The sequence below is a fragment of the Cupressus sempervirens genome, chromosome 5 (assembly GCF_028749045.1).
Source record: "Cupressus sempervirens isolate cs-2001-9-10 chromosome 5, ASM2874904v1, whole genome shotgun sequence".
NCBI lineage: Eukaryota > Viridiplantae > Streptophyta > Pinopsida > Cupressales > Cupressaceae > Cupressus > Cupressus sempervirens.
Genome location: NC_143122.1, coordinates 1,044,707,692 through 1,044,721,077, shown reverse-complemented (window position 1 = coordinate 1,044,721,077; position 13,386 = coordinate 1,044,707,692). Strand labels below are relative to the sequence as shown.

Here is a 13,386-nt window from a genome sequence, read left to right as displayed (position 1 = left end):
GCTGGATCTATCATTGACATCAGAACAGAGATTACAGGAGTGGTACAAGGATACAATGGTACAGATATTTCAGGAATTGGTCAGTGGTATCTCAAACAGTGCATGAGTCCTCACTTGGGATCCAGGTGGAGTACCCCTAGGTATTACTTTTCATCGGGGAGCTAGGAGGAGAGTTTGGTTGTTATCATCTTGGGGTAGATATTGGTATATTGTTGAGCTCCCATCTTCACTTGACAGTCGAGACTCGCAGAGTCACTCATGGAGTGAGGCCCTTATGCTGACTGAGGGTTTTGGCACACAAAGCAATAGAACATGGCAGTTGGTGTACCTTTATGGTGAGATTTGGGATCCTGGCATTCAATTATTTGGCACATCGATTCCTATTGTACTGCTTAGCCATTCGGGATTTGGGATGATGCATGTCGAGTTACATCGACTGAGTAGAATCTCTTTCTCAAGGCGAGTATGGGATCCTAGCATTTGGTTTCTATAGGTATGAACGGATTGCTTGAGGGCAAGCAATCTTTGAGAGGGGAGGCTTTGTAATGTTCCCTTTTTTTGGAACATTATAATTCTATGTGCTGGCTCGCTTCGCCTAAGTTTCAAGGGTGAAAAGGTTCTTTGCAAGGTTCAGTTCGAGGTTTGGCCTAGGCATTTCCAATTTCAAACCCATCAGAGCTGTTTGGCAAGTTGTCCAGATACTTACTATTTTTAGTAAGTAAACAAAGTGCAATATTTCTGATACCTCAATGTTGATTTGGAAGCGTCTCGCCGAGAGCTTTCCAACGAGCTATTGCATGTGATTATCTAAGTTCATTTGCTCAGCTATTTTAATGCCTGATGATTATATGGTTTCCTGACTAAGTGACTATTAAAATCATTTAACTTGTCATTTTATTTTCAAAAGTTACTATGTTCACTTAAGTGACTAAAGGGCGAAAAAGGTGTTTTATCCCACATTGCTTAAAAGAACGTGCATCACTTTGGAAAAAGTTATAAAGGGGCAACAAGCTCCACACGTGAGGATATGAAGATTATAATATTCAAAGCAAATATTAATCTCGGAGCTGGAAACAGTTGCTGGTTACTTCTTTTAGGATGCAAACCCTTGAAGCATTTGAAGGTTGGACGCAAATCTAGCCTTCTTACAAGTTCATTTACATTTCCAATCTAACTGTCATTTTTGTTTATAAGATTGGAATTACTTGAGTTGTTGCACGGTATTGTATTGCTGTTGTATAATACAATAGCGCATTTTGGGTTATTTGTGTTAATTCCTGAGTTATTATGTACTTCCTGATTTTTGGAGGAATAAACAAGTTTTTCTAGGATTTCTTGTATGCACATTGCTGGTTATAAAATCGATTTAAATTCTGGAATTTAAATTGGATATTGGTTTACTGTTCGGTTTTAAGTCTGCACTTTAATATTAAGGGTTTTTGGGAAAATATCTGGAAGAGGATATTTCAAAATTCCTTTGGATGTTTTACCACTGCGTAAGCTTCCGTAGCCTTATTATCGTTGCATATGCTTTCTCGATGGTGGCTCTCAAATCCTTAATAAAGGAAGATGGTATGAGAAATCCCATGTATCTATTTGGTAGATAATCTTCTAAATCGATGGCAACTTAACCATTATTATTTTTGGATGTGATTTAGTCTTCCCCGCTTTGAGAGGAGTATGATTGCATTTTTATTTTTGTCAGAGAATCCAAGAACTGTCTTCTTAATTGGCCAATCTCACATGTAGGCTCTTCTATCATTTCTCTAATGCCCAGATCAACATAAACCTCTCAAATAATCATCGTTGGTTCAATAATTTGTACAAAGCATTGCGACATAATAGATACTGCAAGAAAAATGGCTCCAATGCCTAGGAAGATATCCATCCGCTATCATTTTGTCCATGATCTTAGCAACAAATAGATTGTTCGTCTGCATCAGCTCTGCCATTATGTCATGTGCCGAAATTTTAATGTAATAATTTAATTTAATTAATTAATTAATTGGTCCTAGAATTTAAATAATATAATAAAAGGACCCTCAATTAGTTACTTTAATAATTAATATGGGGCCCCAGTTAATAATTCTTGTATTTGTGGTTCCGATTGATTTAGTATATCTCGGACCCATTTTTATTTTAATTGTTTCCACAGGTGTTGCCATCGACTATCTTTGTAAACCCTGAGGAGTTCCTCCGAAGGGTATTTAAGCATGGCATATAGGTAGTAGTTGTCATGTAATTTGGACTATTATCTTTGTACTGCAATTCCTGTTGGAATTTTGTATTATTTGCCATTTCGAAAGTGGATGATCTTCCCCACTTGGCTTTCCAGTTTTGGTGGGATTCAACCCTCACCCTATTCTGTCTGTAATACTTGGCTCAGATCTGGCAAATCGGAGCGCTTGTCATGTCCCCTTCTCGATGTTAGTTCCGGGTGACAGAATTAATCTATCTCCACATCCGGATAGATTAATATCAATTTTTCCACAGGATGCTTTCCAGTCACGATGAGGAATTTAATTTAATTTATTTCAGAACTTTATTAAATGAAGCAGAGCTAAGTCACTTTAATGTTTTCTAAAGTTATTTACTTTATAATAGCTTTAAGTGACTACAGGACGAAAATGTCAATTAATCCCACATTCTTTGTACTTTGTACTTTCCCTCATTCTGAGGCTATATATGCACGTGCTTGTATTGGGATTAACAGACAGGAAATTTATGAAAGCTGAATGCATTGAGTTCTAGTTGCTTAAATGTGATTGGATTATGACTGGGAGGACGAAAACTCTCTAAGTCTGGAGATTTTCCAAGAAGTTGGACGTTACCCCAGCTTCTCCATTTCAATATTGCCATAATATTTGGGCAGAAGTCGGCAAGGTCAAGAAGACCAGTTTTATGAATGCAGTAAGTTCAGTATTCTGTGCCATTGTTTGTTAAATACAGTAAATTTTATAGCAGGCATTTGAATTGCAATCATCTACAGTTCGTAGTCCTTCAACGATTTGAAGATATATCTTAAGGAACCCACGACTGCAAGGAGTTTTACTAGAGTTTAATATCAAGTGGTCAATATTAACGAGAAGGGCAGAATTCGGGGTGTAAGAGTTTGGTTTTCAAACTGGACTGTTCTACATTCATAACAGCAGGCAAACCACGGGATTTAACACTCCCAGTCGGTGCATTGATATACATTGTTGTTTGACGGTCTGGTCATTTTGATTAATACACGTTACACAGGATAAACCCGACTGAGGGTTGGTCGTTTGAATATTGTAGTATATAACCAACCGAGAACGTGTGTTTCACTGAATACTAGCGTGAATATTTGAGGCTCAGTTATTATATTCGGGTTAATCTGAGATGTCAAGGATCAGGTCATTGGGCGTCATGTGCAGGTCATGATATGCATGTTTGAAAGTTTCATAGCTGGGTTAAAGTTCACGTCAAGGGAGGCCGTGGTTATTCTCTAAGATGTGATTGTGATCACAGTCGGTTGGAATGAAGGCATATATTAATAGCCGCAGGGGTTATAAGAGTTAACTCATTGCTAATATATCTCCAGTCGGGCAGTTGGTAGTATCGGCAGACCTTAATGTGGTTATATTCTGAGTCAGTCATTTGGACGTCTACAGCAATCACCAGCATTAAGCAATTTGGAGTGGACACTACGTCAGTCATTGGTCTACAGACTGAACACTACATCAGTTACGGGCATATTTGACCTTATGGAAATTCCGTAAATCTACAAGGTATTAGCACAGGGATTTGGTCTGAACAGGTGCACTTATTTTCCCTTGATTAACTCTTTGCTTCCAATGTAACAATTGACAGTGTAATTACAAATTCAAGTAATACTGTAGTGCCAGCGTATATGAACCAGATATGTATTCGAAGTGATGTGAAAAGTCACCTGTAGGGATATTGCTTATAGACTGTTTGTTTAAATGCTCATAACTAAGAAGCCTATAATACGGAAGGAATCATTAATTTAACAGGGAACAATATTGATTAATATTGACTGTGACTATTTTAATTGTTCATAAGACCATTATCTAATGCTTGAAATAGAAGGATACCCGATTGGTTGCTTCAGCAGTATCAAATGTGTTCCCAGAATTGTTTGATATAATTCCCCACAATTTCATATCCAGTATTTTGATTCTTAAATTGGATTAGAGTTTATTACAGCGCTATCATTATTCGCAACTATAATAATGACTTGATTCCAAATTGATGTTTGTGTATATTCAATCTTTATTGAGTATCTCATTTGGCAGGCCGAAGGTAATTATAAATCTTTGCTTTCATTCGTTTTACTTAAAACCATACACATTCCTTCATACTCTACTCACCTTCCTTCCACCGTATGCCACCCATAGTCTTTGCCTACACCGTACATCATTTGCATTGCCTACCACACAACCCATGTTGCATTCAGTACGATTGCCTCTTGCACTGTTCAGCTTTTCTTCCCAACCATACGGCTCTACCTCCTGCACCATATAGTCTTTCCTTCCCAATCGTAAGGTTCTACCTCTTGTACCGTACGGACCTATCTAGAACATCATTCAGCCCACACTTGATTGTCCTCAAATACCATACAACATCTTGAATACCTCCATTCATCCACCCCCCAAATGGCCACTTGTGCGAACATTCTTGCTACCGAAAGGACCTTTGGATTGCTAGCACACGCCAACTCATTGACATTAAAATTGAAATACACAAGAGCAAAGTAAGTCAGGAACATTACAGTGGTATCAGCAATTGCCTTCAAATCAAGATCCCCTTCAGGAAGTCACTGCCTTCGAGTTGAGATCCCTTTGGGTCGATATCCCCTTTGCATCAAGTTCCCCTTCGGATCGAGATCCCCTTCGGACCGAGATTCCCTTCGGATCAAGTTTCTCTTCGGATCAAGTTCCACCTCAAAACTAGATCCCCTTCGGATCAAGTTCCCCTTCAGATCGAGATTCCCTTCACACCGAGTTCCCTTTCAGATAGAAATCCCCTTCAAACCGAGTTCCCCTTCGGACCAAGATTCCCTTCAAATCAAGAACCCCTTCAAATCGAGATTGCCTCTGAACAGAAATTCCCTTCGAGTTGAGATTGCTTTTGGGCCAAGATCGTGTTCAAGCTGAGTTCCCCTTCAGAATATTACACATTACAACAAACATAGTCATCCTCTCAAATCAGACTATTTTTCCCATTCGTAACTCTTCAAGTAAGGACTCACAATCTGCAATTCTTTATGATAATGTAAGAGTTCAAGCTCTTCAATTTCCATCTCCGAGTCACTAATGGATGTTTCAAACATCCATAGTAAGTCAATACAAGCTTTTATAGAAGGATTGTCATCTTGAGAATTCACGTTCTTTAAGCTCTATCCTTTTAAGCATAAAACTAAAGTTGGTAGGATGAGAGTATCATCAATTCTATTATCACAATGTAAGAACTCCTATTTTTATTCATTGAATTAAATACTATCAAGTTTGGAGTCTGCCTTCACATCTGAATGACAGATATCTGAAATCTTAGGGATATCTTTGTAGCTCCCATAAATTCAGCTTACACTCACAAATGAAATCTTATGGATCTTTCTTCGGATTTCAATAACTCTCAAAAGATTTTAGATTTCACTCACAACCGACATCTAAGGGATTTTTCTAACGAATTCTATATAACTCTCAAAAATAAATTTTGTTATTTGTGTATTACATGGCTGTATAATTCCAAGAAGAATAAATATTAATGTCGTATGATTAAATGCACTTGCTATATATAGTTAGGCCTATTTTATTTTAATGTTCTCTCGTGCTTCACTAAAATTTGATCTAGAATTTAATATTAATTTTTTAAATTATACCCAACAAGATGGCAGGGTCAATGCTCTAATACCACTGTAATGATCCCAAATCGCAGAAGAAGTGAAATATATTTCCTAATTGTCCCCCGCTCCTTTTTTCTCCCTCATATCAAATATTTAATATTCTCAATGATCATGTCCCTTAAGAATTATTTTAATAATTATGTTATAAATAGAATATATTATTAATTCAAATATCCTATTATATTTATCGATACATTATTATTACTTACGATTAATACATTAGTATTATAATATATTGTTATTACATGATATATTATAATGGACACCCAGGAATGTCCAAAAGCTGAACCAAGGCTGAAATTATATTGATGCTGAGAATGTTGTAATCAATTACAAAAAGATGTATTCCAAAGGCCAAACCCTAAGGGAATGACGTCTAGAATGTTACAACAGAGAATGAACGTCCTCTATTGCCAAAAAAGAGTGTGATTCACACATCCAAGCTCTTATCAAATGCAAGTCATAATCATCCGATACAATAATCTCATGCTAAACAATGAGACTCTCACCCCTATTTATCCTATTCCTTCACCCTTCTAGAAAGAACTAAAACATTAATTAATTGCAAGTGCTAGAAGCTTCCCCCTTCCAATAATTAATGCACTCTCTAGAAACTCCTCTCTTGCAATAATTAATTGTGCTTCTAGAGGCTTCCACCTTTCCAATAATTAATACACACTCTAGAAGCATCTCCTTTGTAATACAATAATTAATTAAATTAATTAAATATAAAGCCACCTTTTAATTTTAATTTATTTAATGGCTTTATAAGAAATTAATTTAATTGCTAAAGTGGGAACATTACAATCTGCCCTCCTTGAAATTGCTTGTCCTCAAGCAATCCAGCAATACAATGAACTCCAACCTCCACTCGGATCCCAATTGAAGTAGTATGCGACATCCTTGTGGACATTAAACCAACTACAAATCAGCATCATCAGGACCAACCACATGTCATGCAACCTAGCACCCAATACTTGTGCTGATGGTGAAGAAGTTAGAATATCACCAAAAGGTAACTCCATATAAGATCTATGAAATCTTTTCTTCCCAACTGCTGTAACACAAAACTGAATATTTGTAGATGGTGAAAACAAAGCCCAATTCCACTCAAGAGAGTGATCAATATCAACCTCAAACATCAAATTGTCATAAGACAATGTGGCATCCATGTTGAACATAGTACTATTGCAGAAGTGAACATCTACACTTTGTTGATCAATAGTATAATATGACTCTGTCACTATATCACTCACCTCATTAGCAATAATAGGTGTGCTATCATCAAAGCACAAATCTACAACTGCATGCATACTGCTAAACTCCTTGTTGGATGGTTCAATGGACACAGAAGTGGCTGTTGATATGACAGTATCCTCACATTCTCCTAATCCCATTATTGTTGCATCGCCATCCTCTGACAAAGCTTCATATGTGGACTCCTGACTATCACCAATAGCATAGCTCGGTGGTGTCTCGATCCCATCTGAAGAATCAACTACCTTCTGCTCTGGAGCAACATACAAATCGTCAATGTTGATGCCCATCTTTCTAGCCATAAGTTGCAACATCATATCCATTCGCCTATTTTGCTCCTGTTGCATCCTATTCTGCTCCTGTTGCATACGACGCCCCTTCTCTAATGTACCCAGTAATCTAAATATTACATTTTCTTGATCTGGACTAATATACATTTTGTCAAACACTTTTCCCTTTATTTGGCTATCTATATGATCTCCACAGGATGGCAGGATTTATAGCTCTGATCAAGTCCATCAGCTGGCTTATTCTCCATTTTGTTGATCAAGTCCTTCAACTTCCTGGCATAGACTTGGACTGTTTCGTTTTTCCCTTATCTTGCATTGTATATCTCTGCTACAATTTCATTGTCATCGCGGAGTAATTGAAATTCTGCCGTAAAATCCTTCAAGTTATCCCAAGTGGTTAAGTTCTGGGGATCTGCATCAGTGAAACAATCAATTGCAACACCCCGTACGGTTGCCGGAAACTGCAGGACTCGTTCGTTTGTATCTATTATGCCTTTCGCATGTTTTACAGTGTCAGATCGGATCAGCCGTACCATCACAATCGAATTTCGGCAACTTTTCCTTTGGTCCTACCATCACTACTGGATTTTGTGTACGGGCGTTGTTCGGTCCTACAACACTGGTGTTGTTCACTCCCACACTGTGGCTATGCACTCCCACACCGGCGATCTGCAATCCCACACCGGCGGACTGTTCTCCCACACTGGCAGACTGTACTCCCACACCGGTGAACTGGTCTCTCACATCGGCAGACTGTTCTCCCACACCGGTGGTCTCAACAGTTGCAAACGGTGGTGAAGAAGGATCTTCTGAAGTTGTCCCTTTTGGAAGTGTATCCCAAACGAAGAGTTCACTCCACGTTCTTACTCCCTCGGCACTCCGAGCCATGTGAGTCGATTCTCTTCCGTCTGGACTCTCTTCCCTTGGCGAATACAAATTCAAAAACTCTCCCCTTGCTTCCTCCACCAATTCCACCCGCTGTTGAGTCTCCTCCAACAATTTTTCTGCGCTTCTGTGTCCATCGGTAATCTTCTGGAACTTCCTTCTACATTCGGTTTGCTGTGCCAAAATTAAATTTTCTTGCACAATACGTATGCCATCTTTCCCCTTTATCTTATTTCGATCTTTGTTAAGCTGATTTGGCATTAAGCTTCATTCCTCCCTCCTTCCAGGTTCATAGGGCAATGGCACCAAATGTTTACCGCATAGATTAATTAAGTAATGCGCACAGATTATGAACACGAACAGCAACAACAGCACTCTTTTATTCGCATATGCCAATAGATTACATACAGAGCATAAGATAATATGCCTTACAATGATCCCAAACAGGGTATAAATACTTCCCGCCGAACCTTCCCGAAGGGGTCCGTCGGCTACATAACAATACTAATCTACCCGTCGGCTACAAAATACAAAATCTCCGACGGCATAACCCAGTCGGCTACAAAATGCAAAATCTACCGACAACACTTATTTATGAAAGCTTTGATTCTTCTATATTCTCTGTGTACAAATATTTCAGTTATTGTTTAAATTGATGTTTTTTCAGTAGTGCGAAGCTTACTAAAAAAACTGTAAATTATCTATTGATTTTTATGTTCTCTTGGGTTGTACTATGGGGGCTACTGGCCAATTATTTTTATTATAGATAATATTATATATGAAAAAATACCATTGCCAATCAATCCACTCAAATATGTAATATTTGTAGATAATTACATATTATGTAAAGACAATTGAAAGGTAATGTGCTAATTGATACATAAAGTTTTTTATGACTTATCTTGACAAACATTAATAGCTTTAAGAAATGTTACCCTTTTCAGACAAAAAAATGTCACTCAACCATATCAAGTGCAACAAATATTGTATCCAATCATAATTACTCTATATAATTATAGTTACAAACAAATCATTTTTTTTCAAGAGGTTCAAAATATCTGTGACAAGTACAAGTTAATTGTGATATGTAATCAAAATGAACAACTGGTCCCACATACCAGTGATTATAAACTACTTACCTGTTTCCGTTTAATCACAGCACTGAGAAGGAAAAAGAATAAAGTGAGAATGTTTGCCCCAAATCCAAAAAAAGTGTGCATGGTCAAGCAAAACAGAATCATGAAAAAGACCTGGGCTAGATAATCGTAAAAAAGACCTATACTAGACGAAATGAAAATCAAATATCATCTTTTGCCTCTCAGATAATTTATTATTTGGAAACGCTGGCAGAAGCAAAAGGAAGTAACCAATTCTATTATCATTTTAAGGATATACATTCTCAAAACATGGCGAGAAATCATGTCCATCCCAGACCTGCAAATAACAGAAATAAGATAGTATCAAACTTCTATGAGCAGAATCAATATGAATTTGACTACCAAAGAAATGTTAGATGATGGACTCAAAGCACTGCATTTATAATATTGAAAAGTTCACCTTTGCCATTGCTTTGTTATCAAAAACATTTAAATGAGGAAAAATAGGCTTCAAAAAAGAAGTAAAAAATGTCAAAAAGGAGTTAAAGCTAATTGTTTTTAAAATTTAAAGACGTTTTCATGGCATAGAGATATCTAGAGAGAAAATAAAATAGAGAATTTAGCACATATATTATCCAAAAGAAAAGTTTGTCTAAAATAGCAGCATGGTGTAGCATTTAAGCTTTGCCAGAAAATGATTTTTGGTAAGTACGAAGTTGATAAAGTTACTGCAAGTTAATGAATCATTTCATTGAATGATGAATAAGTAAACCTCTAGTACTTTTGTCTGATGAGTGGATGGTAAAATACTAATTATAAACTTGCATTCCAAACATCATAGAATCAAAAGAATGTTTAATCATAGAGACTGCAATATCATAAAAAAACTATTAAACCTTCAAAAACTTAATAAGACCTAAAAACAGCTATAATAAACATTATAAACATGTTTGCATCCCAGAAGAAAGAAAGAAAAAAAAATAACATTTTTTCTCTAAGAAATTTTCAAGTAGAGAACTTCAAAGAATATATTATTCAAATAAAAATCTTATTAATCAATAAAATAAAAACTATTTCTCATAACAAGTAAAGTAAAATATATGACCAAATGGAGAAGCAGGAGCGAGCAGGAAGGCTAGGATTTCAACGGCATTGAGGACTGCATTACAATGGCTAAACCAGATATGGATGGCCTTTAAATGGACAAAATCAAACCAGTTTTAAGACAAGATCAAGTTACCAACAAAGAGATGCATGCAAGGTTCCAACTAGCTCCAAGCAGAGATTATTTGGTGCATCTAATGGTGGTCGAAGAACCAATGATATGGGTCAAAGATCAACTTGCAGAGGGGGAACGATGTGGATTGAAGATGGTTTTGATTTTAGAAGGATTGAGAATAACTTTTGGAGGCCTAAAACCATAGATAAGGATGACAATCAGATTCAAAGGGTAAGCAATAACATTGAGCATGCTCTTGTTACATTTATTGTTGATAGAGACTAAAGAGTTGAGTGACTCTAGAAAAAATTTAAAAGAAAAAGCTTCCGTTATGAAATGGTTTGGGCTTTGGTCGTCTTTTAGTAATATTAAGAAATGGTTTGATGATTTGAGTAAGGATTATGCCCTAAAAACCATAGCAAATGGTTTTTACCTTGTAATCTGCCCTACCAATAAAGACGATGAATGGATCCTCCATAGAAGCCTATTTTGCTAGAGAAAAAGAGGCTTTATATCACAAACTAGTCACCAAACTTTAACCTTATAAAGGAGAAGAACAAGGAAATCCTGTCATGTCCCCAAATTTTAATGTAAATTAATTAATTAATTGGTCCTATAATTTTCAATAGTATAATAAAAGGACCTTTAGTTAATTAGTAAACATGGGGCCCAAATTAATAAAGTAATTAAATAATAAAATAATTAATATTGTCAATTTTTCATAGCATACAAACAGTAGAATATATCAACACTTGATTGGAAATTCGCTCTACAACCAAGGGTACGGAGCCTGCAACTCGCCCTAGGTGGCAGAATGAATAGCCTAGAGCATTTAATGTTTTACAGAAGTGGGGGTTGTAGTGGGTACTTCTTCTCCAGGCAAGACTTCACAGGATACATCGCTTGCAAACCAGCAAAAATCTTTCTCTCAACTCATAAGGCTCTCAAAATCATTTGCACAGGCGTTAAGGAACGAGCCAGTGATTCCTAATGGAGCGAAATTTGAAAGGGCGGGGCAAGGAGTTGGAGATACCAATCGAGAAGGATGTATAAGTAAGGATTCATTCCCTCTTTCATATGTCCTTGCTCCTATTCTCAAATGAACAAAAGCAATAGAGAATGAAATTAGTAGGCTCAGAGACAGTGCCATCTTCCTAGCCACCCAAGATATCAAAAAACTCCCTACTAGGACATACCTAAATGAATGGCTACAAAACCAATGGGTACGAAACTAGGGTTTAAGTTTTCATTTTGTAGAATGATTCAAAGCGGCCTCTTTTTAATCTTCTTCAAAGACCCTAAATCTCAAAAACGTGAGGTGGAGAGACAATTTTGGAAAATTGGAAACTCAACGTTTCATGCCATCCCATGGACTCCCAATGATGTTAACAATCAAATCATGGCCCTCTCAACACCTCGGTGGGTGTTAATTGGAAAAATCCCACCTTTTTTGATGCAAGTATCATATTAAAAACCCACTAATAAATAGGATCCATGCTGATCTGTAATGTCCCCGTTTTGGTTGACATCGTTTTGCATGCCGGATCAATCTATCACGGACTCTTGTAGACTGGTGGTTGTGATGAGAGAGTCATTATGGCGTTTATTTGAGGATTGGATGATTTATTATGCTCTTGGAGATATTATTTATATTTTATCATTACTTCTTATATTGGGCCTACATGTTATAATTCTAAGTTGAGTTGCAATTTTTATTTTATAAAGTTATTTTATTATAAAAGAGCATTATAATGGGATTTTATAATGGATGTTTCTAGAAGTTCTTAGTAACTTCTTAGAAAAGGATGCTTCTAGAAGTCCTTAGTAACTTCTTAGAAAAGTAAATAAATAGAGGGCTTGGCCTCTCATTTGGATAGACAGGATTTGGTAACTCAACTACATCTTCTATGAGCATTTGTGGAGCTTGATAGTCTGCAAATATTCAGCATAATCTTTGAGAACGATACCTCTCAAGAGATTGCATAACTGAGGAAGTGAAAGACCTTCTGAAGGGTTGCACTTTGGAAGTGGTATTCAGCCATTTCAAATTGAGCTTAATTTGTATACTCAGACTACCTGAGGGTTTGAGTTTTTGGAAGCAATCCGAAAAAGCAACTTCGAAAAAACAGTCTGAAAAAACAGTCTAAAGAAGAAGATCCGAAAAAGCAGTTCAAAAAAGCAAAGTGAAAAAGCAGATCCGAAAAAGCAAGTGAAAAAAGCAGATCGAAAAAAGAAAAGCAGAAAAGGGAGCATTGGAGAAAATTATTACAGCCATCTGCAACCAAGCTCCTTTGTTAGCATTGCATTTTAGGTGTTATAAGTTTCAGCTGTAGGTGTGCATTATACCAACATTATCATTTTTGTAATCCATGTAAATGCCAAAAGTCTTGGCCATATTTCATGATCATTGTATTAGAAATTTCATTGATAATAGTTGCTGGTGTCATTTGAGCAATTCAATATCATTATTTATCAGCTAGTTAGTTTGCATACCAATTGTTTGTAAAAATGCCAGTTGGCTGTAGGTGTTCATTTCTCATGTGGAGATCATATATATGCATTGTATATTGCCAAAATTAGTTGCACATTCATGTTAGGTCATTGTTTAGTCAATTCAGAGTTTGCTTGGAAGCATTCTTATTGATGCTAAGTGAAGAAAAGAGCCATAAAAGCAAACTGAAATTTTATATCAGTCATATGACCCTTGTGTGCAAAGTGTTTTCTTGAACCTTTATCAGCATTTTG

At 36.6% G+C, this 13,386-nt stretch overlaps 1 protein-coding gene across 8 annotated transcripts in view; it reads right to left on the bottom strand.

The window, feature by feature from the left end:
* ABCC13 (multidrug resistance-associated protein 11) overlaps positions 1-13,386 on the bottom strand; it is a 412,318-nt gene that overhangs the window by 367,277 nt on the left and 31,655 nt on the right. For 7 of the 8 annotated variants that reach the window (XR_016365178.1, XR_016365179.1, XR_016365177.1 and 4 more), the window contains exons 2-3: positions 9,719-9,759; positions 9,465-9,537 (exon numbers count right to left, since the gene is read on the bottom strand). Coding sequence is in view for 4 of the 8 variants with exons in the window: in XM_089833423.1 (XP_089689549.1) it covers positions 9,465-9,537; positions 9,719-9,759 (114 nt within the window). In the remaining 4 variants the exon portion in view is untranslated. The remainder of the gene's footprint in view (positions 1-9,464; positions 9,538-9,718; positions 9,760-13,386) is intronic. The other variant, XM_089833424.1, reaches the window with a different exon arrangement.